General features: G+C 38.4%; 6 protein-coding genes, 1 long non-coding RNA gene and 1 pseudogene across 10 annotated transcripts; 3 read left to right on the top strand and 5 right to left on the bottom strand.

The window, feature by feature from the left end:
- Nucleotides 1-193: 193 nt before the first annotated feature.
- Nucleotides 194-2,564, bottom strand: LOC108834714 (uncharacterized). Of its 2 annotated transcripts, XM_056988383.1 has the most exons (11): nt 1,979-2,564; nt 1,715-1,792; nt 1,582-1,623; nt 1,392-1,494; nt 1,230-1,294; nt 1,105-1,149; nt 890-997; nt 726-813; nt 586-632; nt 388-506; nt 194-357 (listed from the first exon to the last, which is right to left on the bottom strand). In XM_056988383.1, the coding sequence occupies exons 1-10, from the start codon at nt 2,501-2,503 to the stop codon at nt 429-431; spliced, it is 1,179 nt and encodes a 392-aa protein (XP_056844363.1). In that variant the 5' UTR covers nt 2,504-2,564; the 3' UTR covers nt 194-357; nt 388-428. The 2 variants fall into 2 exon arrangements, with proteins under 2 accessions (XP_056844363.1, XP_018463538.1); XM_018608036.2 differs by having other exon boundaries at nt 194-506.
- A 95-nt stretch (nt 2,565-2,659) lies between these two features.
- On the bottom strand, nt 2,660-6,545 carry LOC108812882 (sec1 family domain-containing protein MIP3). Of its 2 annotated transcripts, none has more exons than XM_056988380.1 (7): nt 6,320-6,545; nt 6,061-6,225; nt 5,402-5,551; nt 4,763-5,206; nt 3,156-4,673; nt 2,992-3,060; nt 2,660-2,913 (listed from the first exon to the last, which is right to left on the bottom strand). In XM_056988380.1, exons 1-7 carry the CDS (start codon nt 6,368-6,370, stop codon nt 2,785-2,787), a joined length of 2,526 nt encoding a protein of 841 aa, XP_056844360.1. In that variant the 5' UTR covers nt 6,371-6,545; the 3' UTR covers nt 2,660-2,784. The 2 variants fall into 2 exon arrangements, with proteins under 2 accessions (XP_056844360.1, XP_056844361.1); XM_056988381.1 differs by having other exon boundaries at nt 6,061-6,204; nt 6,320-6,544.
- Nucleotides 6,546-13,022: 6,477 nt separating this feature from the next.
- LOC130496359 (uncharacterized) lies at nt 13,023-15,359 on the top strand. Its single transcript, XR_008935461.1, has 4 exons — nt 13,023-13,108; nt 13,201-14,346; nt 14,424-14,851; nt 14,934-15,359. It is a non-coding gene; the product is annotated as an uncharacterized LOC130496359 (long non-coding RNA).
- A 4-nt stretch (nt 15,360-15,363) lies between these two features.
- On the bottom strand, nt 15,364-18,082 carry LOC108812883 (sec1 family domain-containing protein MIP3-like; annotated as a pseudogene).
- Nucleotides 18,083-18,778: 696 nt separating this feature from the next.
- LOC108808835 (phospholipase A1-IIdelta-like) lies at nt 18,779-20,620 on the top strand. Its single transcript, XM_018580933.2, has 3 exons — nt 18,779-19,363; nt 19,873-20,247; nt 20,359-20,620. Exons 1-3 carry the CDS (start codon nt 18,779-18,781, stop codon nt 20,587-20,589), a joined length of 1,191 nt encoding a protein of 396 aa, XP_018436435.2. The 3' UTR covers nt 20,590-20,620.
- A 59-nt stretch (nt 20,621-20,679) lies between these two features.
- LOC108813512 (multiprotein-bridging factor 1a-like) lies at nt 20,680-21,974 on the bottom strand. The gene is made up of 4 exons (XM_018586089.2): nt 21,760-21,974; nt 21,436-21,519; nt 21,104-21,186; nt 20,680-21,018 (listed from the first exon to the last, which is right to left on the bottom strand). The coding sequence occupies exons 1-4, from the start codon at nt 21,899-21,901 to the stop codon at nt 20,899-20,901; spliced, it is 429 nt and encodes a 142-aa protein (XP_018441591.2). The 5' UTR covers nt 21,902-21,974; the 3' UTR covers nt 20,680-20,898.
- A 110-nt stretch (nt 21,975-22,084) lies between these two features.
- Nucleotides 22,085-24,743, top strand: LOC108837031 (plant cysteine oxidase 4). 2 transcript variants are annotated; one of them, XM_018610108.2, is made up of 6 exons: nt 22,085-22,228; nt 22,734-23,015; nt 23,276-23,412; nt 23,907-24,060; nt 24,153-24,356; nt 24,487-24,743. In XM_018610108.2, exons 2-6 carry the CDS (start codon nt 22,913-22,915, stop codon nt 24,603-24,605), a joined length of 717 nt encoding a protein of 238 aa, XP_018465610.1. In that variant the 5' UTR covers nt 22,085-22,228; nt 22,734-22,912; the 3' UTR covers nt 24,606-24,743. The 2 variants fall into 2 exon arrangements, with proteins under 2 accessions (XP_018465610.1, XP_018465609.1); XM_018610107.2 differs by having other exon boundaries at nt 24,150-24,356.
- Nucleotides 24,744-24,834: 91 nt separating this feature from the next.
- LOC108813509 (F-box protein MAX2) lies at nt 24,835-26,978 on the bottom strand. Its single transcript, XM_018586086.2, has one exon. The coding sequence runs from the start codon at nt 26,912-26,914 to the stop codon at nt 24,857-24,859; it is 2,058 nt and encodes a 685-aa protein (XP_018441588.2). The 5' UTR covers nt 26,915-26,978; the 3' UTR covers nt 24,835-24,856.
- Between the last annotated feature and the right edge of the window lie 593 nt (nt 26,979-27,571).

The raw sequence follows: 27,571 nt of genomic DNA, 5'->3' as shown, positions 1-27,571 counted from the left end.
TAGAAGAAAACCGAACACAGAGACAGAGTGTTGAAGAATTTAGCTTGTCTTAAGCTTGGTGAATTCTTTTTGCTGTAAACCACTGTAATAAACTGTTACGATTCTTAAAAGAGCATCATGAATCAATGCAAAGATTCAAGTTATGTCTTTAACGAAACACAAAAGTGAATCCAATTATGCAAAAGTGATGTGATGAGTAGCAATTTAAACATTGTCATATCATTCTTATGACATGAATTTGACTTTATTGTATCAAAGCAAATCCAATCCATCGAGCTATGAAAATACTAACCACTGGTAAACAACAAAATCATAATACTGTTCCAAAGATTCAGCATTGGGAAACAAGTAATAAAACTTTCCCCCCCGGGAAAATAAAAAATAAAAACGCCTGCAACAACAAGCTTTTATCTTTTGAAGTCTCCTGCTCACTTGAGCTGCAATTTGGTATAGTGATCTGCTGCTCTAGATAACGACTGTATCGATACCGGATAACCCTTTCCCATCTGCATTTAACCACCATTAAAATCAGTAGTTGATCTCTGCTGTCTAAGAATGTTTCTACATTGGATTTCAAAAGCTTACAGTGCTACATAAATGGAATGCATTCACATAACCAGCATATTTTGAAGCTGCAGAAAACGTCAAAAGATTAACCACTCAAATCATCCAAAACAAAGATCTACATACTAAATTACAACAAGATTGGGGTATGGAGTTATTACTCTTTTTCAATCCGGCAGGCTTAGCCAGCAACAGGGCGTTCATGAATGCACCAACGTTCTCCTTCAAAGCATCCTCAGGAAAGCTCATCTGGTTAGAGAAAGTGTTCTTTTCATGAATATATAGATAAACGAAATTCGGATAATCATATTATAAAGTCGTTAACCTTTCCAAGTGGTACATGAAGAATGGAAGTTTTATCCATTCTGAACTTGGTATGTCCTGCTTTTGCGTCTTTCACTGCTTTCATTACATCCTTGGTCACACTCCCTTGCTACAACACACATAATATGAGATGAATTAACTTAAGGGTAAGAGATAAACCATACTGAGTGTGATACACTAGAATAAGATGTTGAGTGAGTGAATAAAGTAACTTACTTTGGGGTTAGGCATCAGACCATGGTTGTTAAGAATCCTTGATATCTGCAAATAACCACACAAACCATTGTTAAAAATCACCTTCATCATGTTATAGATGAATATAAATGCTTAAATCTAAGAACCTTGTAAACACGGGGCATCATTTTGGGAGTTGCGAGACATCTATCAAAGTCGATCTTGCCACTTTCTGCAGATAGGGTTTAATACGAATGATCATCTACCAATCAAATGTCAGAAGTGATTTATGGGAAGCAAGATGAAGTAAAATGCAATTGATTCATTACTCAAGATTTCCTCAATAAGCTCAAGACCACCGACAATATCAGCTCCTGCAGCCTTTGCATCCTCTGCATCCGAACCCTCGGCAAAGAAAGCCACCCTCACGTCCTGAACAATGAAGATCATTTCTTTTTATTTACAAAACGGCTGATACATAAAACGTCACATGAAGGATTAAAGAGACATTTATTTTACCTTTTTAACAGAATGTGGTAGAGCCAAAGTACCACGAACAATCTGCAGTTTAAAACAGTGATTACAGTCAGTACAAACATAAAAACAGGTGAAATGCTTCCAAAAAAAAACAGGACAAGAATGAGAATATTACCAACTCAGATCGGCCTTTTTCGATGCCCAACCTCACATGAGCTTCAAGAGTTTCATCAAACTTGGCCTTGGCATTGCCCTGAACCATCAAAACGGAAACAACGTAAGAACAAAGATATAAGGGATGCACAAAATGATGAGTCCACAACTCTCACAGTACTACCATCAAACAAAAGAAATATTGTAGCTACAAAAACAAGCAAAAGTTTAAGCCTTTTGATATCAAACACACACAAAACGAACCACGTGGATCAAAAGTGCTGACCTTTATCTCTCTAATGGCCTCCATGAGATCGAAAATAGGTTTCTTTCCATGCTTCAGCTCTGGTTTAAGCAGCGTGGGCAGAGGAAGCGAAGACGTATCCTCTTCCACAGCGGTAGCTCTCAAGAACCTTCTCCTAGCTCGATTCTCCGATTCGATTCTCTTCCTCTCCGTCTCCACCTCCTCCGGCGTCCTCTCTCTGTCTTCCTCGCTCACGACGCGATCCTCCGGAAGAGGAGCCACGCGCTGCGCGTAAGAGACTGGGGCGAGCGAAGGAGTGTCTTTCGTGTATCGGATCTCTTCTCGCGTCCAGGTCGAACGATCTTCCTCCGGAGAAGAGGGCTCCGAGGAGGGTTTGGCGGCGTAGGACACCGGCTCGAGCTTTTTGGGGGATTCATTCGGCGGCGGAGGAGGGTTTGGATTCGGATCTGATGAGAAGAGTCTATTGATTTGTGGGAATGGAGAGGAGAAGGGTTTGGTGAGAGACTGGCGGCGAGCTTGAGAGAGTAGGAGCTTCATTGCTGCCATTGTTCGTTCACTCTGAGGTTTTTCTTTTTTTCGGGTGAAATGTGATTCTTCTGAGGTTTATTAAGGGGTTATGAGATTTCTACCTTAATTAAATCTTTTTTCTCTGAAATTACAAAACCTGAGGGACCTAAGAATGTAAATACGCGTATTCACAAATTAATACCCGAATCTCTTGTTTTCTTTCGAAAATGGAACTGTAGTTTTGTAAGTTAAACACTCGCTTAGATTCATAGCTTAACAAGAGAGACAATGAGAGAGAGTGAGTTTGTTTTCGAAAAAGATCAAAAGTGGCTGAACTGTCCTAACAACAGCTCGAACATGTCTTCAGGAGTAAGGAGAGTTGTTCCTCCAGTAACCAAGCCAATGTCTGGTCTTCCGCTCTCCCCCACAGCCTCTTGAGCTTCCATAACCTTGACAATGAAGAAAACAGATCAAATATAAGGTCTAAAACCAGATATATTAAGTGACTTTGTGGTGAAGTAACCCACCTCTCGACCATTGATTCCTCCAATGACAAAGACAAGAATGACACTCTGGTCTGCAAGGCTTGGTTTTGCCTGAAACAGTTTTGAGAAACATTAATGTGTATTCTCAATTTCTCATGGGGATGAGGGAAAAGGGAAGAAATACAGAGAGAGAAGAGCTAACCAACCTGACCAAGACCAAACCTTCCAAACCCGCTTTTGAAAAGCCTTCCTACAGTTGAGGAATGGTACTCTAAACCGGGTATCTCTTCTTTGCTCAACACTTTCGTTATAAGCCTGTAGAGTAGCCCTTTATTTCCAGATGGATCTCCCGGGAAGCTGCTCTCTGAAGCTAATGAGCCTTCTCTTAACGGTACATTCCTTGTTCTTAGACTCGACAGCTTGTGGAGAAACTTAAAAAAGCTGTCTACTCTATCACGCAAATCAAGTTTTAGCTGCATATCGTCATAAGACTCGTCTGCTTTACTATTGTCTTCTTCATCTTCCTCATCTCCCCATTTCCCCCATGGATCATCATCAAGCGCATCAATGTCCAACTGATCATCAGAGGGAGTCTCTTTGGTCTCCTCTGACTTTAAGCGGTTCAATCTTCTCTCAAGCTCTTCTGTCAACCCATTTAGAAACTTGAGATTCCCTGCTGAAGGATTCTCGAGAACGACATCAACAATGGCTTCTTTTAGAAAATGCTCTTCTTGCCAAGAGAACGGTCCGCCTGAGCCGGCTGTAGGAAAATTCTCGCCAGCAAGAATGTAACCAACAATTGTAAGAAGCAGGGCGTCTCGGAAAGACAGAAGCCCTCGTGACGATGAATCTTGCTTCTCATTCTTCTTCGCTTGAAGTTCTGCCAGAGCGCTTTTGTTTATCAGGTCACTGATCTGAGCAGCCAAGCCCTGGCTCGTGTCACCAGCACTTACATTTAACATCATCTCCGCACTGCTAAAAGCATCCCACTTGGCACTCTGGGATTCATCAAGCGCAGCGGCTGTAGCTGCCGCTAACTGTATAATCCCTTTGTTTTTCAACAAAGACGACTGGCTTTCGGACAACGCCTTGACCATGGCCTGGAGCTCAGGTTTCGTGGCGTGGCCAGGACGAGCCCTCACGTTAACAGAGATATTTTCACGACGCAGAGCCTCTTGAAGCCATTTCTTCACCAGTACACTTCCATCCTTCGTTCTCCTTTCAATCATGGCTTCTAAGTAAGGCGTCCCTCTAAAACATTCAGTGGCTACAAGAGATCCATTTAGTAGCTCGGACCACTTGGTGGTAGATTTCTTGTCACATTCATTTTGTGGATCAGAAGAAGTGTATGACTCCCAGCCACGTAAGAAAGCTTCAACTCCTTCAAGAAGACCAGACTCCTTAATCTTGCTCGGTTCTTCATTTAACAGTTCCCCAAGCGGCACTTGAACATCAAGAGAAGGACGGTCGATGCTTGGAACCCCTCGTTTAAGCTGTGCTTGTGTAGAAAATCGTTCTCCCCTAGGCAATGATGAAAATATTCGATCGAAAAGTGAATCCCCATGGCAACAGGGAGTGATAAGATCAAGTGTACGGTCAACAAGTAACAAGCCGGCAGTTCTCTTTCGACGCCCTACATCATAAAGACTTGACATGTCTGTCATAATCTTCCCCACATTCTTTGATACATCCCCAAGTGAAAATATCTCCAACTTCAACTCCATCTACATTTGTTTTCAAAACAAATGACATGGTCACAAACTTCATCTACATCATGAATAAGTTCAGACTGATTTCTACACTGTTAACTAACCTTAAGAGCCAGCTGGTAAAGAAAATGTGCGGTAAGAGTTGCACCAGGAGGGACATCATCAGTATCAGACATAGATCCAGTGCTTATCGGAGGCAGTCCAAAACTAAGAGAATCCTCATGTTGACGAGACAAGGAGGCTTCGGCAACTGATCCTTGGGAAGGTAAGACAAACGTTCTAGGAGTAAAAGGACAAATAATCAAGGGGAAGTGGTGCACCGAGACTACCAAACCATCTGCATCACCTGATGAATCGCCTACATTGTCACTTGTGATAGGCTCCATCGTAAGGGATTCAAGTGCGGAAGAGAACTTAGGAACCCCTTTATCTTTAGATATTTTGTTGCTCGTCTTGGTATGTTCATTGTAGTCCTGAGCAAGCAAGGTTTCGTACTCTCTATACGCGTCTGGACCAAGTGGTGAATCAGGGCAGGCTGAATGAGATCCCTAACAGTTAAAATTAGCAAAGTGATTAGATAAGTGACTTCATTGCGCTCTTCGTTTATATGATTATAATAATCACTAGAGATAGCAAGTCAGATACAACACGTTGTATAAGCCAAATAGCGTATGGTTTCTCTAAAAGTACCCAGTATAAATGTTGCAGGAAAAGAAAATTTGAGAACAAGGATAGAGTTGCACCTCTGAAATAGAGGTGAATACAGTGCAGCGGTGAACACCTTCATGGGTGCTTAAACACCGCAGCATATACCGATGAGCATCATTGAGAAGCCGACAAGTCATAATCACAATTCGGTTTGAACAATCAAACTTCGAATTCCAATCAGGCACCTATATATAGCAAAAGGTGTCAACAGTCACATCCTTTGCCATAGATGAGAATATGGAATCTAGACAATCAAAGAGACGAGTATACAAGAAAGAGATAGAGAGAGAGAGAAATAACTTGAGAAAGAGAATCTAAATTGCGCCTAAGCCATTCAAAGCAACTCCAATGCGAATAGTAAAATCAATGGAAAATAGAATTCAGTCTCGCTATTGACATTTGATAACAATGAAAAACAATCTGACTTTGATAACATTATCAAAGTCAGAAACTACAAGAAAAATAACTTGAGAGAAAGACAATCTAAGTGATGGTGACTAAGCTATTCAAAGCAAAGTAAAATCAATGGAAAGATACAATTCAGTCTTGGTATTGAGGTTTGATAAGAATGAAAAAAACAATCTGACTTTGATAACATATCAAGCCCATTCTCTCAACTATGAACAATAAATGTTTGAGATCCACTCTTCCTTAACCAGCATGCATGGTGAAACTAGAATCTACACAAGCTTACCGCGTCGAGGGAAGTCATGTTCTCAAGGCTACAGACGGCACGGGCACCTAGTTCCAAGAACAAAGGAAAGGCTCCTGCAAGCTGGAAACTTTCAGTGCAACCAGCATCAATATACACAATTGCATCTTTCACATCCTCTTCTATCTGCCAAAACACACAACAAAACTGTTGAAAAGTAGAAATCTCCAATTACTATCATGATCAAATTCACTCATCATTTCCTAGGAAACTCAGCAGATCAGGAGAATTCTAGACTTACTTCGCGGATCGAATTGAGGCAAGATACGGCGACATCGATCATCAGAGCCATTAGCTCTCGGCTAAGTTACTCGCTAACTCCAGGTACGAGAAATGAATACAGTGTGGGGGTTCGGAGACAGGTCTAGATCGCCAACAGATGAAAATCCCTAAGAGATCCGTTGTGTGAGTCGCCGGAGAAATATCCGTTTGCTTCGCCGACGACCAGCATCGTAGCTTCTTATCGTTCTTGTGATCATCATACTTTGTTGGGCTTTTTTCTATATGGGCTTTCTCATATTCGTCTTGAGCTCATGAAAGAGACGTTTAAATGTTTTGATTATTTTTTTGTTTTTCGAAAATACAAAAGATTACAAATGTAAAGTGACTAAATTTATAAATAACTTTTAAGAGGGATTAGTGGTGGAAAAATAATTTATATAGAGTTAAATTTATTCTGAAAATCAATGGATTTGTTAAATTTTCAAAAGAGTTATAAAAAATATAATCAATAAAATATAATCAATAAAATTTTGCACATTGATTTGAATAAATGTTTATACATTTGAATCTAAATTTTTTTTATTTACATCAAATTATGAAAATTATTGAAAAACTTTTACATGAGATTTTCAAAAACAAAAAGTTAGACTTGCATCTTCATAACTTGACCTGGACCGTTCCGGTCGGATCGGTTAGGGTAAACGGTTCGGTTAAAAGTCCCTGCCCTAATTCTGATGATTGTTTTTTTCTTTCTTTTTTATATATATACTATGGTTATGATACGGTGAGTGTGGATACGTGGTATGGAAAGAGCCGATGTGGCGAGTAATATAACCTTCAATACGTGGTCTGGACGAGTGGGTGATGTTCCTTGTAAGCTTGGTGATATACCAGTTTGATTAGCTTTTTAGTTATCGTATCTTGTTTATTTATACTACCACTAAGGATGTAGCATTTCCTTGCATTGAAACATTGTGTACTACTGACCATAATAGTGCTTATAATGTGTTGTTTTTTTCTTTAGTTTTCCTTTCATTTTCTGTCTGTGTGCTCGGGCTTGGCTCTGGGTAGTTTCCAACTTTCCATTTCTTTTTTCAGTCTTTTATTCGTATTCATGAAATTGCTTAGTCCAGCTTGACCTTTGAACCCCGAAGTTAGTATTTTGCGGTAACTTGTCAGTTTTTAGCTTACTTAACCATGATTGCTATTCCATTGTGACTCCAATAAGTCAGATTTAGCTCAGAGGAATCTCCCACCAGCATTTCTTCCAAGATACCCAAAGGAAGTTCGATTTTGTCTTTTGGCGAACCCTCGTAACTACCAACATGTAGGTATTGCTAGTCTGAAAAGTATAATGTGGGAAATTTTTACTAGAAGTAGCCTCTTCTTTTCTTTGACAGAGAAGGAGGATCAGTTATATCGTCTGCTGAAGAGGAGATATCTGATCTGTTTACTTAATTTCATTTTATTTTGTCTTCACTAGAAAAGCACAAAAAGAACAAGAAGAAGAAAAATGCATTTAAGCTTTTTCAAGACATCCAGACCTTGGACGATGATATCAAGGAGGCCGAGTGAAGATGTTCTTCATGAAGCTATTGAAAGAAAAGTGGAATCATCTTCAACAGACGCGCTGTACAACTATTTCTTCATGAGATAACAAATAAAGTTATCATGGGTTCTGCGGCGCTAGTGCCCGTTTCTTACGAAAGCCTTCTAAAGTTCGGGGACAAGTGGTCTGAAACCCACAATGAGAATCAGGATACAAGAACCAAAAGTAATTTTTTAGATGGTGTTTTCTGAGGGGTTGTGCAAATTTGAAACTTGTGGGACAATCAGAAGTGGAAGAGACCTTTTAAAAGTTTAAACATCTGAAACTATAGTAGAACACATCTACTAACAATCTAGATCTCAGCCAGGTCACAGTTGAAAATACGTTATGCTGAGAGTATATAAGGATGATCTCAGAAATTTGCGGTGTAAAGTCTTTGTCTATATTACCTTACACTGCTATCATCTATTGTCCATGTTGGTGCTTTTACATTTTCCCTATTGACCATGTTCAAGCATCACGAGAAATAAACACAATAATAACATTCTCGGAACACAATAATAACATTCTTGGAAATGATACCTCAACTTTGCTTGATCAATGTTTCTTTCTCGTGATGCTTGAACATGGTCAATAGGGAAAATTTAAAAGCACTAACATGGACAATAGATGATAGCAGTGTAAGGTGGGATCGATCAACTCCAAAAATCACGAAAATGTTGAAGTATCATTTCAGAGAATGTTATTATTGTGTTTATTTCAAACGAACAAGAGAGTGTTATAAGAAGATTATATTTCATGTCCAACAAACAAAAATCAAGGCACCAGTAAAATATAACAATTTAATAAAATTGCTAACATATCTACCAAGCACAAACACTTGATATTAAGTTCTTGATTGGCAGAGCAGATGATAAGACGTTATTACTGTAGCACGATGCTATAAAAACAATATATGTTACAAAAGTTGTATGATTTTGTTGAACTGTTTAATAGAATGACCGGTAGTGTAGTATGAATATGCTATTTAAAATTATTATAAGAATTAGTATAATAATATATAATATATTTATTTCTAACGAATATATATCTAATATATGTTAATATATTAATATATAAAATTTAAAAGGTATACAATTAAATTATTTTATTTAATAATTTCTAAAACTTCTGTTTTTTGTCTGTGTAGGCAGTGTACTTTTTCTTGATCACATGTAAAATATCTCTATACGCACCTCACCTAAGTAAGTCCATCTTCTTTTCTCGTCTTTTTCTCACACTGTCTTTCTTGTTCAATCTCAAACACAGAACTCTTTTTCCCTTTTCTCAAATAGTGTATAGATCGAAGCAGAGAGCAAAGTTAAGCAAGTCACTGGGGATGCCATATGTTCCAGTAACGGCTTTTGATCATGAGAGGATAATGGCGGGCATGATAACTATTATGGGGGAGTTTATTGACGTGTTGAAGAAGAAAGACAAGAAGTGAATCTTCTTTTGTTCTCACACGTCTTTCTGCCTTACAGTCTTCAAATAAAAGCTACTTGAATACTCTATGTTTTGTTCCAGCAACGGCTTTTGATCAGGAGAGGATAGTGGCGGGCATGATAACTATTATGGGGGAGTTTATTGACGTGTTGAAGAAGAAAGACAAGAAGTGAATCTTCTTTTGTTCTCACACGTCTTTCTGCCTTACAGTCTTCAAATAAAAGCTACTTGAATACTCTATGTTTTGATAAAAAAAAAAGAATACTCTATATATTCATGTACAACTTATGGCACCAGTGTTTTAGTTTCTGAACCTATCTCTTAGTGAAGACTTGGCTTTAAAACAGCAATCTATCTAGTTTTCCATGCATGTTTCTTCTTGTTTTGCAATATTTGTTTATATTTATTTTGCAATATTTTTCTCACACTATAAATTCAGGCCTTGTTTTGCAATATTTGTTTATTGTAAAATGGAACCCTAAAAGCTTAAAGGAAAGTATTGTTTTTTTCAATGTCTGATCGATTAGTTTGATCGATTAATTGTGTCATTACAACGATGAGAATATTACAAAGACGATTCTATAGCTGACAATTCTACCACCTTATGAGAATATACGTCTGACTGCACCACTCCGAATCGTCTTATGAGATCCATGTTCGATGGTATACCATGCACCAAACAGAAAATCTCTTGTAAACCATTTTCTTCATAATCTGCATAATTTGGTATTTTTTGCGGTTTGAACTCATACATTCGGGTGTAGAAGCATTAATGAATCTTTAGTCAAACCACTGGACCAAGGAGGCTTCCACAAGGAAAATATTGTTAACAAATTAAATGGACCATATGCAAATGGTTGCATCACTATTTAAAATCAGTACTTGGCTCAAAGGATAGACATTCCTTCTTTCTATATATACACAACATTATTGGGTTTCATCCATAGGAAACTCAGGATCAGCTGGTTTCTGAGAAAAAAAAATAGCGTATGAGGAAGCATCGATTAGTGGGCATTCAAAAATAGTACAATATTGGGTTTTAAAGGCTCAACTTAGGACTAATGTATCCAGTATACATAAAAGAGTAGTGACCAAAGAAAACAAAACCACTGTAAAGAAAATCATCAAACATAAACAGACCAACCAAAATATAGTCAATCTCGCCTGTAAAGAGTAGTGACCAAAGAAAACAAAACCACTGTAAAGCTGTAAGAAAATCATCAAACATAAACAGACCAACCACTGTAAAGGCTTCAAAAGCAAAACAAATGAGAAAGCAAGTAGTTGCACACAAGAAAAGAAAAAGAAACTAACTTTTAACTGTCAAACTTGTCTCCGAATGTGCACAAAATGTGCACAGAAACTGGATACATTAGTCTACATTAGTCCGTTGTTCTGTAAAGCTTTACTGGCGAGTGGACTGTAGATTGGATCGCACACAAGCAAGTAGTTGCACACAAGAAAAGAAAAAGAAACTAACTTTTAACTGTCAAACTTGTCTCCGAATGTGCACAAAATGTGCACAGAAACTGGATACATTAGTCCAGAAGATCTGGCTGAATTTGATAACAAAATATTGGAAGCGTTTGAAAACAAAACATTGGTATATTTAATTACTTTAATTGATTGGTTTTGAATACAGATTTTAAAATTTCATATATTAACGGTAAACAAATTTGAAAATCTCCTTTACTTCACATTGAGATTAAGATTTGTCGGTTTGATTGAAAATTTACTTGGGTGATTTTGGTTTAAACCAAATTGATACATTATTGTGCTTATCCTTGACAAACTGTAGATTGAAATCAATTATCATCTAAATCTAATTGTGCAAGTTTCACATATCCAATCTACATTTCAAATGCTACTTATGATATACATACTTGAATTAACAAAAAAATTATAATAATGGCCACAACAGCCTTTACTTTATAAACATGAATTCATATATTAACGGTAAACAAATTTGAGATTCTCCTTTACTTCACATTGAGATTAAGATTTGTCGGTTTGATTGAAAATTTACTTGTGTGATTTTGGTTTAAACCAAATTGATACATTATTGTGCTCATTCTAGTTTGTTTGACAAACTGTAGATTGAAATTGACTCTCATCTAAATCTAATTGTGCAAGTTTCACCTATCCAATCTATATTTCAAATGCTACTTATAATACACATACTTGAATTAACAAAAAAATAACAATAATTGCCACATCAGCCTTTAGTTTATGAACATGAATTCATATATTAACGATAGACAAATTTGAGATTCTCCTTTACTTCACATTGAGATTAAGATTTGTCGGTTTGATTGAAAATTTACTTGGGTGATTTTGGTTTAAACCAAATTGATACATTATTGTGCTCATTCTAGTTTGTTTGACAAACTGTAGATTAAAATTGACTCTCATCTAAATCTAATTGTGCAAGTTTCACCTATCCAATCTATATTTCAAATGCTACTTATGATACACATACTTGAATTAACAAAAAAAATAACAATAATTGCCACAACAGCCTTTAGTTTATGAACATGAATTCATATATTAACGATAGACAAATTTGAGGTTCTCCTTTACTTCACATTGAGTTAAGATTGTCGGTTTGATTGAAAATTTATTTGGGTGATTTTGGTTTAAACCAAATTGATACATTAGTTTGTTTGACAAACTGTAGATTGAAATCGATTCTCATCTAAATCTAGTTGTGCAAGTTTCACCCATCCAATCGACATTTCAAATGCTACTTATGATACACATACTTGAATTAACAAAAAAAAAATTGCCACAACAGCCTTTAGTTTATACACATGAATTCATATATTAATGGTAAACAAATTTGAGATTCTCCTTTACTTCACATTGAGATTAAGATTTGTCGGTTTGATTGAAAAATTACTTGGGTGATTTTGGTTTAAACCAAATTGATACATTATTGTGCTCATTATAGTTTGTTTGACAAATTGTAGATTGAAATCGATTCTCATCTAAATTTAATTGTGCAAGTTTCACATATCCAATCTACATTTCAAATGTTACTTATGATACACATACTTAAATTAACAAAAATAATAATAATAATTGCCACAACAGCCTTTAGTTTATAAACATGAATTCAGACGTTCAAGATTTCATAAAAAAAACAATGCAAAACAGTCCCTAGAAATATATTTGACATTTAGAAATCACACTATGAATGATAGAGTAGACAAATTTAATATTTTATCTAATAATATATTTGATATTTAGCTGATTATCAATAATATGTATTGATTAGTGTTGAATTAAATGTATTGATTATTTTGAATTATGTTATTTTTAATTTGTCTTACACAATATAGAAAGTTCAAAGTTCTATAATTTTTAATGAGCAATAGTTAATATATTGTTTTGAAAAAAAAAATTAAATTTGAAAAAACTATTATACTATTTAAAACACAATAATCATTAAAATAGAAACACGAATCAAGTTTTATGTAAGAAAATATATTATTAATACTAAAATAGATTACCAATACATACTAAATTTGTGAAATTAAAACATCAATTCAAATAAAATCGGTATAACCCAAGAACCTATGGAAAGGGATAAGCACAGCCCAAATATGTTGTCTGGGCCCGTAGTAGCAAAGTTAATTGGGCTGGGCCCGTTGCGGTAATGTAGGGGTTTTGTTAAACTTAGTATAAAGTTTGTTTAAGATTTCTGAACGCCGAGTCGTCTCTTTCTTTCTTTCGATCACCCTTAACGCCACGCCGTCGTCTGTCGACTGTCGTGTGAGTCTGCCTCTTTCTTTCTCTCTGATTGATTGTTATTATAGATCTGCAAGATCTTAGAGTTTCTTATGTTTAAAATCTACTGTATGCAGGCAAGAGAAAATGGGATTTCTTGGTATGGTTGGATACGCAACCCGTGTTGTTGCAGGAGCAAGCTGTGGATGGGTCCTTGGAATCATTACGCTCAAATATCAGTTCTTAGGGAATGAAGAGAAAAAGTTGAAGCCAAAAGAAGATGTGGTGAATAATTAGCGTATGGTCTAAGATTATTAGGGTTGCTATTATAGTATTATGTATGTTTCTTCTGACTATGCTTTGGTATTATGTTATCCTTTTTGCTAATAAAAAAAGAAGGTGCATCAGTTGTAATGACGATAAATGATATGAAATTAGCTGTTTCGACGCATTAGATATCTCAAAGTTGATCACTTTTTGATTCGCTCGTTTTGGTACAACATCTGCAGTTTTGGTATTGGTTTAAGCTTTTACCTGATTTTTCAAACAACTTATGAGTTTTGATAAAACGCTCTCATTAAACGATCCAAGTTCTGCAAGTAATTGACCATTCTTCTTTGGAGAATGAAACGTTAATGGCTGCTGCTTAAAAGGATCTGATCTTCTTTGAGCCCTTCTCTATAAGCTACGTCTAACTTTTTTTTTTTTTATTATAACTGAAGTTACTGATGGTCTACTAGGTCTGGTTAAAAGAATCTTCATTTTTAGTAATCCTGTCACAAAAATATTTCAAATCAATATTACTACATCAACTCGTAATTAACAAGACTAACAACAAATCCAACTGATACATACTTTACCAACTTGTTTCTTTGGAAATTTATCATCTCCATCAACTCTTGTCTTCTTCCACAAATTCTCAAATCTGTGAAAAATAATAAAAAAATATATGTGTGTGCTTATTTGCGCAATACATTATTAACATGTTTGTCTACTTCAAGGACTCTTTCCTCGAGTCAAACCAATGTAGTTCCCACAAGCAGCCTCACTTCAAAACTCACTACTTTTAACTTTGAAATTTTTATTAGGCAGCTGGCCTTTTGTTTCTAAAAAAGGCCTAGAGACCCAGATAGTTTTTGAGCCCCCTTTAACTGCACGAGAACCGTAGTAGTATACCATACCTTAAATAATTTTTTTTGTTCTCATATCTCATCGTTTGAGATAAGAAGATATGAATCCTATTTTTGTGAGAACAATTGCCAGATCCGTGTCTGGAACCATCGGTGAGCCCCTTTGATTTCTTTGTTGGTAAACAACCTAAAATTTGTTTGGTTTTGAGACATCTGATTTTTTTTCCCAGGCAAAGGTGGCATGATGACTCCTGGCCCGCAATTTTGCGGGTTTATAAAATGGAGGCCCAGTCCCGCCCCGCAGCAAGTCTTTACGGGTCAGGTCCGCGGTCCAGGTCCTTGATTGCCATCCCTAAAACTGAGTGGATAGAATGAAGAACATAGAGAAAAGAGAGAAAAAGAGCTGATGGAGAACATAGGGGAACATAGAGAAAAGCAAAAGATTAAAATCTAAAATTGTATGTATTTTTAATTAGGCTGTTATTTAAAATTTAATCGTGAGAAAAATTACACCAATAACGTAAAAAGGTCGGAAGGGATAGGCCCGAATATGTGTCCGGGCCCGTGTGGGGGTGGTGGTTAAAATTAAGGGTTCTATCTCCGTCTTTAACGTCGTGCCGCGTGAGTCTATCTTCCTCAGAATTCATCTACATCTCGTGTGAGTCCCCCTCTCTCTCTCTCTCTTTCTTTTTTTTCTTTCTCATTAAAAAAATCGATTTTGATCGTATCTTTTTATGCAGGCAATGGAATCCATCATGAATCAAGTGAGCTCCAAGATCCGCACGTTTTCTACATCTAAGGTGGTGACTTCCAAGCCCGTGTTCTGGCCTTCAATGGCTGGTGCCTATGCCATTTATGGCTATTGGGTGTATTTCCAGATGGAAAGGCGTGCGTTAGAGGAAAAAAAAACTTGATGTGTTGTCTCTTGTTCTAGGTCTTGTTCTAAAGGAAGCTTAATGTGTTGTCTCTTGTTCTAGGTCGTGTCCTAAAAGAAGCTTGATGTGTTGTCTCTTTTTCTAGTTCTTGTTCTCTCTTTGTTCTCTCTATTGTGTTTCACTTCTGTGGTTAAAAGAGTGACCTTTAATTTTTGGATACTTTTGGATGTATTATCTAGGTCGCAACTTTAATCGATCTTTAATATTATTTGGATACTTTTGGATGTGTTATCTATGTTGCAACTTTAATCTTTATATATTCAAGTTTTTCACGTCTTTGATACTTTTGGATGTGTTACAAAGGGTACAATACAACCCATTAAAAAGCAACCCATCAATGTCTAACTGATCATCAAGCTCTTCTGTCAACCCATTTAGAAACTTGAGATTCCCAGCAGAAGGATTCTCGAGAACAGCATCGAAAATGCTCTTCTTGCCAAGAGAAGCCGGCTGTAAGAAAATTCTCGCTAGCGAGAATGTAACCAACTACTGTAAAAAGCAGGGCATCACGGAAAGACAGAAGCCCTCGTGACGATGAATCTTGCTTCTCGTTCTTCTTCGCTTGAAGTTCTGCCAGAGCGCTTTTGTTTATCAGGTCACTGATCTGAGCAGCCAAGCCCTGGCTCGTGTCACCAGCACTTACATTTAACATCATCTCCGCACTGCTAAAAGCATCCCACTTGGCACTCTGGGATTCATCAAGCGCAGCGGCTGTAGCTGCCGCTAACTGAATAATCCCTTTGTTTTTCAACAAAGACGACTGGCTTTGGGACAACGCCTTGACCATGGCCTGGAGCTCAGGTTTCGTGGCGTAACCAGGACGAGCCCTCACGTTAACAGATATGTTTTCACGACGCAGAGCCTCTTGAAGCCATTTCTTCACCAGTACACTTCCATCCTTCGTTCTCCTTTCAATCATGGCCTCTAAGTAAGGCGTTCCTCTAAAACATTCAGTGGCTACAAGAGATCCGTTTAGTAGCTCAGTCCAGTTGGTGGTAGATTTCTTGTCACATTCATTTTGTGGATCAGAAGAAGTGTATGAATCCCAGCCACGTAAGAAAGCTTCAACTCCTTCAGGAAGACCAGAATCTTTAATCTTGCTTGGTTCTTCATTTAACAGTTCCCCAAGTGGCACTTGAACATCAAGAGAAGGACGGTCGATGCTTGGAACCCCTTGTTTAAGCTGTGCTTGTGTAGAAAATCGTTCTCCCCTAGGCAATGATGAAAATATTCGATCGAAAAGTGAATCCCCATGGCAACAGGGAGTGATAAGATCAAGTGTACGGTCAACAAGTAACAAGCCGGCAGTTCTCTTTCGACGCCCTACATCATAAAGACTTGACATGTCTGTCATAATCTTCCCCACATTCTTTGATACATCCCCAAGTGAAAATATCTCCAACTTCAACTCCATCTACATTTTATTCAAAAACAATGACATGGTCACAAACTTCATCTACATCATGAATCAGTTCAAATTGATTTTTGCACTGTTAACTTACCTTAAGAGCCAGCTGGTAGAGAAAATGTGCGGTAAGAGTTGCACCAGGAGGGACATCATCAGTATCAGACATAGATCCAGTGCTTATCGGAGGCAGTCCAAAACTAAGGGAATCCTCATGTTGACGGGACAAGGAGGCTTCGGCAACTGATCCTTGGGAAGGTAAGACAAACGCTCTAGGAGTGAAAGGACAAATAATCAAGGGGAAGTGGTGCACCGAGACTACCAAACCTTCTGCATCGCCTGATGAATCACCTACATTTTCACTAGTAATAGGCTCCATCGTAAGGGATTCAAGTGTGGAAGAGAACTTAGGAACCCCTTTGTCTTTAGATATTTTGTCGCTTTTCTTGGTATGTTCGTTGTAATCCTGTACAAGTAAGGATTCGTACTCTCTATACGCGTCTGGACCAAGTGGTGAATCAGGGCAGGCTGAGTGAGATCCCTAACAGTTCAAATGAATAACGTAATTAGATAAGTGACTAAATTTCACTTTGACTATGATTATAATAATCACTAGAGAATAGAGATGGCGACAAATAGCTTATGACTGTTCTAGAAAATGAAATAAAAGTACCAATATAGATGTACCCTACTCTTTTGTTCCAGAAAAATAAAATAAAATTGAAAGCAAGTATAGAGTAGCACCTCTGAAATAGAGGTGAATACTGTGCAACGACTAACGCCTTCATGAGTGCTCAAACACCGCAGCATATATCGATGAGCATCATTGAGAAGCCGAGAAGTCATAATCACAATTCTGTTTGCACAATCAAACTTTGAATTCCAATCAGCCACCTATATAGCAAAAGGCATCAACAGTCACATCCTATAACCATAGATCAGAATAAGGAATCTAGACAATCAAATAGACCAAATATACAAGAAACAGAGAGAAAGAAGAAAAAAACAACTCCAATGCCAACAGAGAATATAATTCAGCCTTGCTATTGAAGAAGACTTTGATAACAATCTTCTCAATCTCTGTCTATATCCTCAATCACCAAGAATAAACGTCGATCCCTTGTTCACTAACTAGCGTTGTGAAAACCAGAGTTTACACCAGTAACAAAGCTTACCGCGTCGAGGGAAGTCATGTTCTCAAGGCTACAAACAGCACGGGCACCTAGCTCCAAGAACAAAGAAACTTTCAGTGCAACCAGCATCAATATACACTATTGCATCTTTCACATCCTCTTCTATCTGCCAAAACACACACACACACACACACAAATTGAAAATTTGAGATCTCCAATTACTCTATCATGTTCATGATCAAATTCACTCATCATTTCCTAGGAAACACAACATATCAGAGAGAATTCGATACTTACTTCACGGATCGAGTTTAGACAAGAGATAGCTACATCCATTAGCAGAGCCATAGCTCTCAGCTAAGCTATTCGCTGATTCCAAGCACGATAAATGGATACAGTGGAGGTCGAGATAGGTTGAGATCACCGGAGAAACATCAGCGTTCGTATGATTATTGTATGACTTTGTTGGGCTTTTACCTCTCTATGGGCTTTTTCATTTTTCGACTGGGATTGGGTCTCTCTGGCTCTTGAGCTGTCACAGTAGAGTGTTAAAACGGTGCCGTTTGCATGTTTGAAACAATACAAAAGATTCAAAAATGTTTGAGAGCAGGTCAATTACATTATTGCAAAATGTAATCAATAATAAAATTTTGCATATTGATTTGACTAAATTTTTGTACATTTGTATCTAAAATTTATTATTTATCATCAAATTATGCAAATTATTAAAAAAAACTTTTACATGAGACTTTCAAAAGCAAAACGTTAGACTTGCATCTTCGTAACTTGACTCAATGCAGCAGTATGAATAAATGTGATGCAAATAATGCTTTTCTTGTTCCCTGTTCAAGGGAGACTTGTTAAAAAAGTTTTTACTTTCTCTCAACTAATATATCAAACTTTAGATAACAACTGGTTTAGATTTAATATCTGGTGTTGAGTGTTGACCAGTTTAATAGTGAACACTAGCATATTCCAAGGTATATATATACAAGATCAATTCAAATGTTCATTAATAAAGAAAATGTGGTTCTCACGATTACATGTATAAATAAAACCCCACAATGTGTTACTTGTTACCCAAAATACACAAAAAATCATATCATCAAACCATGGCCGAACCATTATGGGAAGAGCTTCTCGGTCAAGACAACTGGCAAAACCTGTTGGAACCACTTGACCTATCCCTTCGAAGACTCGTCCTTCGAGCTGGCGACTTCTGTCAAGCCACTTACGACACTTTCATCAACGACCAAAACTCCATCTACTGTGGAGCTAGCCGTTACGGCAAACCATCCTTCTTCCACAAAGTCATGCTCGAAGAGGCAAGACACTACGACGTTGTTTCGTTCCTTTACGCCACAGCTCGTGTAAGTGACCATGAAGCCTTCTTTCTAAGCTCCATGTCAAGAGAGTCTTGGGACCGTGAGACTAACTGGATCGGTTATATCGCGGTAACGTCTGATCAAAGGACAGCTGAGATTGGAAGGCGAGAGATCTATGTTGTGTTTCGTGGGACGACGAGTAACTACGAGTGGGTTAATGTGATGGGAGCCAAGTTGACTTCGGTTAAAGATCTGTTGGTGGACGGTCGAGATGGTCCTGAGGTTATGCTTGGATGGTTCACTATTTATACAACGGCTAATCCTAACTCACCTTTCACCAAGATGAGTGCACGTTCGCAGCTTCTCACCAAGGTAGTGAACATAAAAGACCACGATCAAATTTCTTTAAACTCGTATAAATATAAGTTGGCCCCAACAATATGAAAAAAACACACAAAAAAACAAATAAAAATATAACATCAGATTTATTACAAGAAAAATGGTCAAACAAAAGATTTGGGATGAACATTTGCATATAAATCAAATTGTAATCCACATAAATTTGAAAAAGATAACATATCATTTTGTTATGAAATTTTTGAAAAATAAATTTATTAATATACACACACACATACTAAATAAAATTGGAAAGAGTTCACAAAATTGATCAAAAGAGAAATAACTTATGTAACCTATCACTTAGATTTTTTGAACATCCGAAAATAATATATATGAACAAACCATATTAAAAAGTCGATCAATATCCATTACAAAATGAAAAAACATCTGCGAGATTCAGTGTCTAGTTTTCTTTTATATAGAGATATTCATAAGATTTGAAATTGTTCGATATGAGTCAATGCCAACTTGTTACTACATAGATCAGTGAACTGCTAGAGCTATACAAGGACGAGAAGCCTAGCATAATCCTCACGGGACACAGTCTCGGTGCAACTATAGCGACTCTTGCAGCGTTGGACTTGGCAGAAAACGTTACAAGCGGCTATAGCGATGTACCGCCCGTGACGGCTATTGTATTTGGTTCTCCGAGAGTTGGCAACAGAGAATTCTTAAACAGAATCAACGAACATGATAACGTGAGGATATTGCACGTGAAAAACGAAATTGATCTTATCACTCGTTATCCAGCTAAGATAATGGGGTACGTCAACATTGGGACCAAACTCAAAATCGATACAAGAGTTTCACCTTCTCTTAAAGAAACTCATCACCCTGGTGACTGGCATAACCTTCAGGCAAGTCATTGCTTTATTTTTATATAATTAAGACTTGAAATATGATCCAACTCGTTACCACATCAAAACACACACAAATTGTATTAATGGTTACGGTATGTGTGGATGTAGGCGATGTTACATGTAGTAGCGGGATGGAACGGGAAGAACCAGAAGTACGAGATGAAAGTGAAGAGAAACATAGCGTTGGTTAACAAATCATGTGCACTGTTGAAAGAGGAGTGTTTGGTTCCCGAGTGTTGGTGGGTGGAGAAAAACAAAGGTATGATCAAGACTGAGGATGGAGATTGGGTCATGGCTACTCCAGACGATGAAGACATGCCTGTCGTGGAGTTTGAGTGATTTATCATTGATTTGGTTTGTTGTATGTATGGTTTGTACAATGACTGGAAGTTTGTGAATTGTGAGACTACTATAATGGCTAATTAATAATATTACCAAACAGTGTGTTATTTTTTTATAATGATATATATGTTTCTGGAAAGAGTGATACATCAAGCAAAGGTTCAATTGTTGATCTTTCTTACATGAAAAAAAAAAGATTACTCTTGACAGAGTTCACGACATTACAAGAAAGGAAGCATGAAAGCAGTGAATGTCGTTAGGAAAGGTGAAACTGCAAATTGAGATTGAGGAGTTGATGATCATATATCACTTCTTACCACGGAGTTTAGCACCAAGAGCTCTCTCGAGCTTAGAAAGGATCTGCTGGTTGGGGATAGCTTTACCAGACTCATACTCTTGGATCACTTGTGGCTTCTCATTGATGAGCTACAAATCGAAAAACAAGTTGTTTAGGTCATTTACAAGAGCGAAGGGTAAAAATAATAAGAGAGAGAGAAGGGGGTAATAATACTTGAGCAAGTTGGGACTGAGTTAGCTTCTTCTCAGTGCGGGCTTGCATAATGGCTTTCTTTAGCTCAGTAGGGACACGCTCATCTGGAATCACAATGGTAGATAAAACCTCATTACATCGGAGGAGTCATATAAGAAAGCATGTCTCTATGATTCCCGTTACATAAATATAGAGACCTCAAAACACTCTATGAATCAAGAAATGAGAACACAAACAGAGTCTGAGAATAGTAGCCATTTCCTTGCAAACTCAGCGTCAAAATGTGACGAGAGAGAGAGAGAGAGAGAGAGAGAGAGAGAGAGAGAGAGAGAGAGAGAGATAAGAAGAGTTACGAGTAAGGTTCTCAGTGTCGTCATCAAGCGTCTTTGTGTTGAGGGAAGTGCTGCTTGAAGCTGCCTTGTTGGTTCCAGCATTGTCTAAACACAACACAACAAAAGAAAGATATAAAAATCTGATAACCAACCACTTCAAGCGAATAAAGTTATTGATAAAGAACATCAACCCTACTAAATAACATATGAAAGCTCTCAATCGAGAACAAAAAATCGCAATCCAAATACCAAATATATTATTATAATATTGATTCGAGAGATAGCGGATGAAAAGGAATCAGGAGCAGGAAATAAAGAAGAAGAAAGGAGAGGTGAGAACAAAACATTTTCGGACGGTTTCGATATCGGCGCCGGCACGACGAGCGGCGTTGACAGTTTTCTCGTCGCGCTTGGCGGCAGAGTTAGGGGCTCTCTTACGGATCACCACCGGCTCCCAGTCCTGACTCATCGGTCCAGTTCCTGCCATGCTCCTTGTGCAATCAAAAATCAATCTTAGCTTCTCTTTCAAGAGCTTACAGAGGAGATATTAAATTAGCTGACAGAAAAAGAAAAAAAAAGAGTTAGGTGAATGTTAAGACAAGGGGTAGTAACGTAAATTCGATCCCACTTGAGAAGAAACAAATGTCTGGGGTGGGGCCAACAACCTTATGAAATAAATATACTGTTTAATTATTTATCTCTTAGAATATATTATAAAACAAATTATTACTCTGCAAATCTCTTCTTCTTCTTCGTCGTCGTCTTCAACTTGCACCCGATTCCTTCCGGATCTTACGCGGCGGCTCTGTTTCAGGTTCTTCTTTTTCTTCTCCAACTTTTTTTTATTTTTGCTTTGTAGAATCGATTCTTTTGTAGTGATTGTCTGAGAAAACGAATCTCCGATTTGATGATCTTAATCTGTATTGAATCGGATTACAAATGTCTTAATGTTTGTGTTTCGTCGAATCTGTATATTTTTTGAATAATTATTCTAACTCAATTCGAGCATTCTTATGTTGTGAACTCTCTATTGTCGGGCTTATAGGAGCCATATGATGCGATTAGGTAGGTTCCCTTTGGTTCAGTTTCGATTAACACAATCAATGTGGTTCCCTGATTCAATCTGCGCTATTGATTTTTTTAACCACTCTGTGTGTGTTATGCTCATCTTTAGTTAAAAAGTTTCTTTTTTTTTTGCTAAGTTAAAAAAAAAAGTTTCTTTTATTGAGAGAAAGAGATAGTTTTTGAGATAATGCTGATTTGTATCAACACCACATTGAGACTGTTTTTGTTTTCCTTCTTCTTCTTTTTTTTTTCAGGGAGAGTTGCTTGTGTGATGTAGATCAAGGATATGTTATCATCTTCAGTCAGGTTTTAGTATCATCGGTTGTGTTTAGAAGAAGAAGCCTCTGTTACTCTGTTTTTCCCATTCACTGGTTTGGAAGCAGCCCCAGGTGAGCCTGAGAGTAGAGTTTGGAGGAATTGATTTCAGAGAATCATGCCTTACTTTGCTCAGAGGCTTTACAATACCTGCAAGGCCTCATTCTCTTCTGACGGCCCAATCCCTGAGGAGGCTCTCCAGAAAGTTCGCAATGTCTTAGGTATACATACATCCTTCACCACTGCTTTTCATTTTCTCCCTTCTATTATCATTTGTTAATGATTTTTTAATGGTCCCCAACATGTGGAACCATTTATTTGATTGTTTTGCAATTAATTACCTTATATGATGATTGTATTAGTTTAGTTAAGGTGTTGTTGGTGGCAGTAAATTGTTTTAATCTTTTATATTTTCTTTGTCTTAGATGCGAGTGGTCCCCCTGTTGCACTTGCACTCTTAATTTGTGTTTTCTGATTTCAGAGAAAATCAAGCCATCTGATGTTGGAATTGAGCAGGAAGCTCAACTGGCACGGACCAGGTCTGGTCCTCTCAATGGAAGTAACCAGTCTCCCTCAGCTATTAAGTATCTTCATTTGCATGAGTGTGACAGTTTCTCTGTAAGCTTACTTATTTTACAAAACCTATTGCCTGATTAGTCTTTAATTTTTGCGGATGGCTACTACTAGATAGTCAAATGAAATGTGAGGTTTTGGAAGTCTTAAGAAAAGTGTGCATCTCTTTTTGTGATCTAATTTATAGGATGTCATAGCGTAGGAGCCCCCATTCTAATTCCTAGATTTAAAAACGCTCTATAGGCAACCACTGAGACGATTTAGTTGACATTTTAATATTCTTTTCTTCAGCATATTGAAAATTAGGGGAATAGTGGGGCATCCATACATGGTCCTTGAGAGAATCTCAGGAACCAACCATTCAAGCCATGTGCCTGAAGTCTGCCAAAAAATAAAAAAGCCTATGACAAATGATCTAGAAAGTATGAGTAACCACAGTTTTGAGTCATATTCTGAGGGTCTCTAACTGATGTCTTGTCCTCATTATACTTCTACTATCACTATCTCTCACTTGGTTCATTTTTTTTCTGTCAAAACAGATTGGAATTTTCTGTATGCCACCTTCCTCTATGATACCACTGCATAACCATCCGGGAATGACTGTGGTAAGCAAGCTCATATATGGTTCAATGCATGTGAAGTCATATGACTGGATAGAGCCTGACAAGACCGAACCAGAAAATCCGTCACAAGGTATTATTACTGTTGTCCTTCTCTAGCTCTCTCAAGTTCTAACCAATCACTCTTGTTGTTTAAATTGTAAACTTTTTTTAACTCATAAGCAGGGAGACCCGCGAAACTGGTCAAGGATACCGAGATGACGGCTCCAACCCCAGCAACCACGTTATACCCGAGAAGCGGTGGCAACATTCATTGTTTCAAAGCAATCACCCATTGTGCTATTATTGATATCTTAGCTCCACCTTACTCCTCAGATCATGATCGGCATTGTACTTACTTCCGAAAATCCAGAAGAGAAGACTTACCCAGTAAATACTCTTAAGCTCTCGAAACACAATGCCTCATGTTAATATAGTTAGGCTGTTTCAGTCTGAAACAGCACAGAACACACACAATCATGCTAATACTTATTCGTGTTACTTTGTGAAACGTGAGCAGGTGAAGTAGAAGTGGATGGGGAAGTGGTCAAGGACGTGACTTGGCTTGAGGAATATCAACCGCCTGATGACTTTGTGATACGACGAGTTCAGTACAGGGGTCCTGTTATTAGAACTTGATTTGTATGTTGTTAGTTCCTCTACATAATTGATGAAGCAGGTTTCGGATTACATACTGACAAAGGTTGTCTCTGGTTATTGCAAAACATTTTACATAGTGGCACCTCTTTTAGTTGATTTGAGTGATTATTTTCATTACATTATTCCTATAACAACATGTTATTACAAGCATAACACTAGAGCTAAACAAAAGCTGAAGTCAAATACAAATGTACTAATAGTGTCTGTATTAGTAACTCAATTGTTTAGTTTCAGTCAATGATATTGCGGCTGTTCAACTGATCCTCAAATCTACTACAAGAACCAACTCTCATCTCAGTGCTCATATCATTCTCAGGCGCTGGGTAATAGTCTTCTCTAAGCTGCACATCCCTCAAGTTAGGGATCCTCAACAAAAAATTCATGAAATGCTCATGAGCCGTTCCATGGATGAATAGCTTCCTCAGAGTTAAACATTCTTGCAACAAACCTGCACCGGGAAGCGAAAGACTCCTCTGGTTCACATCTCTATCCTGTGGCGGCCAATAATCTAGCTCGCTCAAGCTCAAGTTACCGATTCCAGTCAAGAAGAATCTCTCCCACAAGCTCAGATCCATCTGCAAGGGAGGTGCGGTCAATGCGTAACCGATTGTGTCACCGCAGTCTAGTTGCATCTTGGAGAGCTTTGGATAGAGAGCAAGACAGCTTAGGCCTAGCTCTGGCTCTGATGGCTTGCGTTTGCCTCTGCAGTCTCCTTCTATCTTGATCCTAATCTCTTCCAAGTTCGGACAGTCATGTAGTCCTGTCATAGGTAATGGCGTTAGAAACTCTCCGACACTGATCCATAAAGACAGATACTCTAACTTCTCCCACACTCTGTCTTCAGAACAGAACCCATTCAAGGCTTCATCCGATGAATACTTGCACCTCTTCTGACTCCTCTCATACTCATCATCATCATGGCTAGTCTCCTCCACACCTCCTTCCTCCTCTAAACTAGACCAAACACAATCAATATGCAGTTTCTTGATTCTATCATAGATAGGCTCAACAGCCTTTAACGAAGCTGTTGCATCTAAGTTCTTACAGCAAGAGATTCTAACATCAGTCAAAGTCTTTCTCAGAAGAGTAACCATTGTTCTAACTCCCTTCACCGTCACATTCTCACACCCTTGAATCTCAAACTTACTCAGCTTACAGCATCCTCTCCCTATAGCCACCAAACCCATATCACTCAAATCAACAGAGTTCTTGATCGACAACGACTGTAAACCTCCGCATAACGCTACACCGTCGAGCCGCCACTCTGTAGCGGAGCAAACACCATGGAACTGTCCTAACTTCAAAGCTCTTAGCTTCTTGCATTTGGAGTTCAACGCCTCTAAAGCCACACCACTCTGCTTCACGTTCCTCCCTACGTCAAGCACAAGCTCCTCTAGACACGGCAGAGCTGAGAAAAATTCCACAAGCGTCCCCACCGTGACAGCCGAGTCTCCAGCGTCGTTACCTGGAACCGCTCTGGGACTCGTTAGAGCCGCCGCCGTGTCGACCATGTGGAGGAGTGTAAGTTTAGGACAGTTGGTTGACACGGCGGAGAGAGTCTCGTCGCCTACAAACTCGAAGTATCTCGGATCAAACGTGCACGCTACGCGGAAGTCTGTGAGATTAGGACAAGCTCTGGTTATATCAACGATCTCGCTAGACTTGTAACCTTCGTTAAACGACGCCGTTAGAAGATTCAAACGAGTTAGCCTGGCGGCCACGTCAGCGTAACGGAGGAGAACGGGAGGCAAGTCTTCCGTCCAGTGGTAGAAAGCGGAGAGATCTAACGACTCGAGGGAGCCGCCGCAGTGCTCGAAGATGGAGACGAAGTCGCCTCCCAGAGGGATATGAGAAGCTCTCTGGTGCCAGCGGACGAGCTTGACGTGGCGGATCCTCGGCCATTGAGGGAGGAGAAGCTCGAGGGAGGTCGGGGAGCGTGCGTAGACGGCGAGGGAGGAGACGGAGGGGAAACAGAGGCGGAGACGGAGAGCGAGGAGGTTCTGGTGGTCAATGGGGAGAGAGGAGAGGAGAGAGTGGCCCCACGGGGAGAGGAAGGAGAGATCGAGGTGGGAGATGGATCGGAAACAGCCGGGGAGGAGGTGGAGGTCACGCGCGTTGCCGCGGAGAGTGAGGTGAGAGCGGGTTGATCTCTCGAGGGCGAGGAACTTGCGGGAGACGAGGGAGAGGGAGTTGCGAGCTCGTGTGTCGGCGACGAGTGCGCAGATGTTTGATAAGATGACGTCAGGGAGGTCGGAGAGTGTGGTGGTGGTGATGGTGGAGGAAGCCATGGGGAGATTAGAAGAGGAAGCAAAATCTTGGAAGTGTTTTTTTGAGTTAAGATTTAGTGAAGAAGAAGAGAGTTTTGTCGGGAGGATAGATAGCCACGTGGCGATGTCTACATTCCTGTCTTTGTCTTTTTTTCTTTTTTTAATAATTTGATTTTCTTAGATAAATGTCTCTCTTTTTGTCAAAAAATGTCTCTTTGTTGTGTGTGTTAGGGGTATCTCAAAATAGAAATTTTTTTTCTGGCATTCAATTGGGTGTTGAAGGTGTGTGACGCGTACGTTGTTCTGTGATCTTACACTTGATTCATGAAGAATAGTAGAGAGAGATATCGAATCAAATCGATGAACAAAAAATCTTGAGATGTCATTAATTATCTTTGATGAACAATTAAACTTGAAAATTCGCAAATGGTATCGCATCATATTCATAGCCAGTTAGTTTGTAATACCTTGAATTAATGTCTTTCAGGAATGATTATTAAATAATTAGGGAGTTTGGATAACAAAGCATAATATAGGGAGTTTGAAATTATATATATTTTTCGGTTCTATTATCTTTTGATTAAAGAAAAAGATTGAGAGTATGTCATGTTTATCCACTTAAAAAGTCTCGGGATATTGTAGTGTACAATCATGTGCACTATTGTTTCGAGAAACCTT

The sequence above is a fragment of the Raphanus sativus genome, chromosome 6, assembly GCF_000801105.2.
Source record: "Raphanus sativus cultivar WK10039 chromosome 6, ASM80110v3, whole genome shotgun sequence".
In the NCBI taxonomy this organism is placed as follows: domain Eukaryota; kingdom Viridiplantae; phylum Streptophyta; class Magnoliopsida; order Brassicales; family Brassicaceae; genus Raphanus; species Raphanus sativus.
The sequence above is the reverse complement of the archived record's forward strand: the minus strand, read 5'-3'. Positions and strand labels throughout refer to the sequence as shown.

What these genes read in the sequence shown, in the direction of transcription:
- LOC108834714 (XM_018608036.2), bottom strand. Translation starts at nt 2,503, where the DNA reads ATGGCAGCAATGAAGCTCCTACTCTCTCAAGCTCGCCGCCAGTCTCTC. An exon ending in TACCACATTCTGTTAAAAAG is followed by an intron (nt 1,495 to 1,581) that starts GTAAAATAAATG and finishes TTCATTGTTCAG; the next exon opens with GACGTGAGGGTGGCTTTCTT. An exon ending in GTCTGATGCCTAACCCCAAA is followed by an intron (nt 998 to 1,104) that starts GTAAGTTACTTT and finishes TGTGTGTTGTAG; the next exon opens with CAAGGGAGTGTGACCAAGGA.
- LOC108812882 (XM_056988380.1), bottom strand. Translation starts at nt 6,370, where the DNA reads ATGGCTCTGATGATCGATGTCGCCGTATCTTGCCTCAATTCGATCCGC. An exon ending in TATTCACCTCTATTTCAGAG is followed by an intron (nt 5,207 to 5,401) that starts GTGCAACTCTAT and finishes TTTAACTGTTAG; the next exon opens with GGATCTCATTCAGCCTGCCC. An exon ending in GAAGGTTTGGTCTTGGTCAG is followed by an intron (nt 3,061 to 3,155) that starts GTTGGTTAGCTC and finishes AAACTGTTTCAG; the next exon opens with GCAAAACCAAGCCTTGCAGA.
- LOC108808835 (XM_018580933.2), top strand. Translation starts at nt 18,779, where the DNA reads ATGGCCGAACCATTATGGGAAGAGCTTCTCGGTCAAGACAACTGGCAA. An exon ending in GTTCGCAGCTTCTCACCAAG is followed by an intron (nt 19,364 to 19,872) that starts GTAGTGAACATA and finishes GTTACTACATAG; the next exon opens with ATCAGTGAACTGCTAGAGCT. An exon ending in GTGACTGGCATAACCTTCAG is followed by an intron (nt 20,248 to 20,358) that starts GCAAGTCATTGC and finishes GTGTGGATGTAG; the next exon opens with GCGATGTTACATGTAGTAGC.
- LOC108813512 (XM_018586089.2), bottom strand. Translation starts at nt 21,901, where the DNA reads ATGGCAGGAACTGGACCGATGAGTCAGGACTGGGAGCCGGTGGTGATC. An exon ending in TATCGAAACCGTCCGAAAAT is followed by an intron (nt 21,520 to 21,759) that starts GTTTTGTTCTCA and finishes TGTTGTGTTTAG; the next exon opens with ACAATGCTGGAACCAACAAG. An exon ending in CGACACTGAGAACCTTACTC is followed by an intron (nt 21,187 to 21,435) that starts GTAACTCTTCTT and finishes TTGTGATTCCAG; the next exon opens with ATGAGCGTGTCCCTACTGAG.
- LOC108837031 (XM_018610107.2), top strand. Translation starts at nt 22,913, where the DNA reads ATGCCTTACTTTGCTCAGAGGCTTTACAATACCTGCAAGGCCTCATTC. An exon ending in GAAAGTTCGCAATGTCTTAG is followed by an intron (nt 23,016 to 23,275) that starts GTATACATACAT and finishes TTCTGATTTCAG; the next exon opens with AGAAAATCAAGCCATCTGAT. An exon ending in ATGAGTGTGACAGTTTCTCT is followed by an intron (nt 23,413 to 23,906) that starts GTAAGCTTACTT and finishes CTGTCAAAACAG; the next exon opens with ATTGGAATTTTCTGTATGCC.
- LOC108813509 (XM_018586086.2), bottom strand. Translation starts at nt 26,914, where the DNA reads ATGGCTTCCTCCACCATCACCACCACCACACTCTCCGACCTCCCTGAC.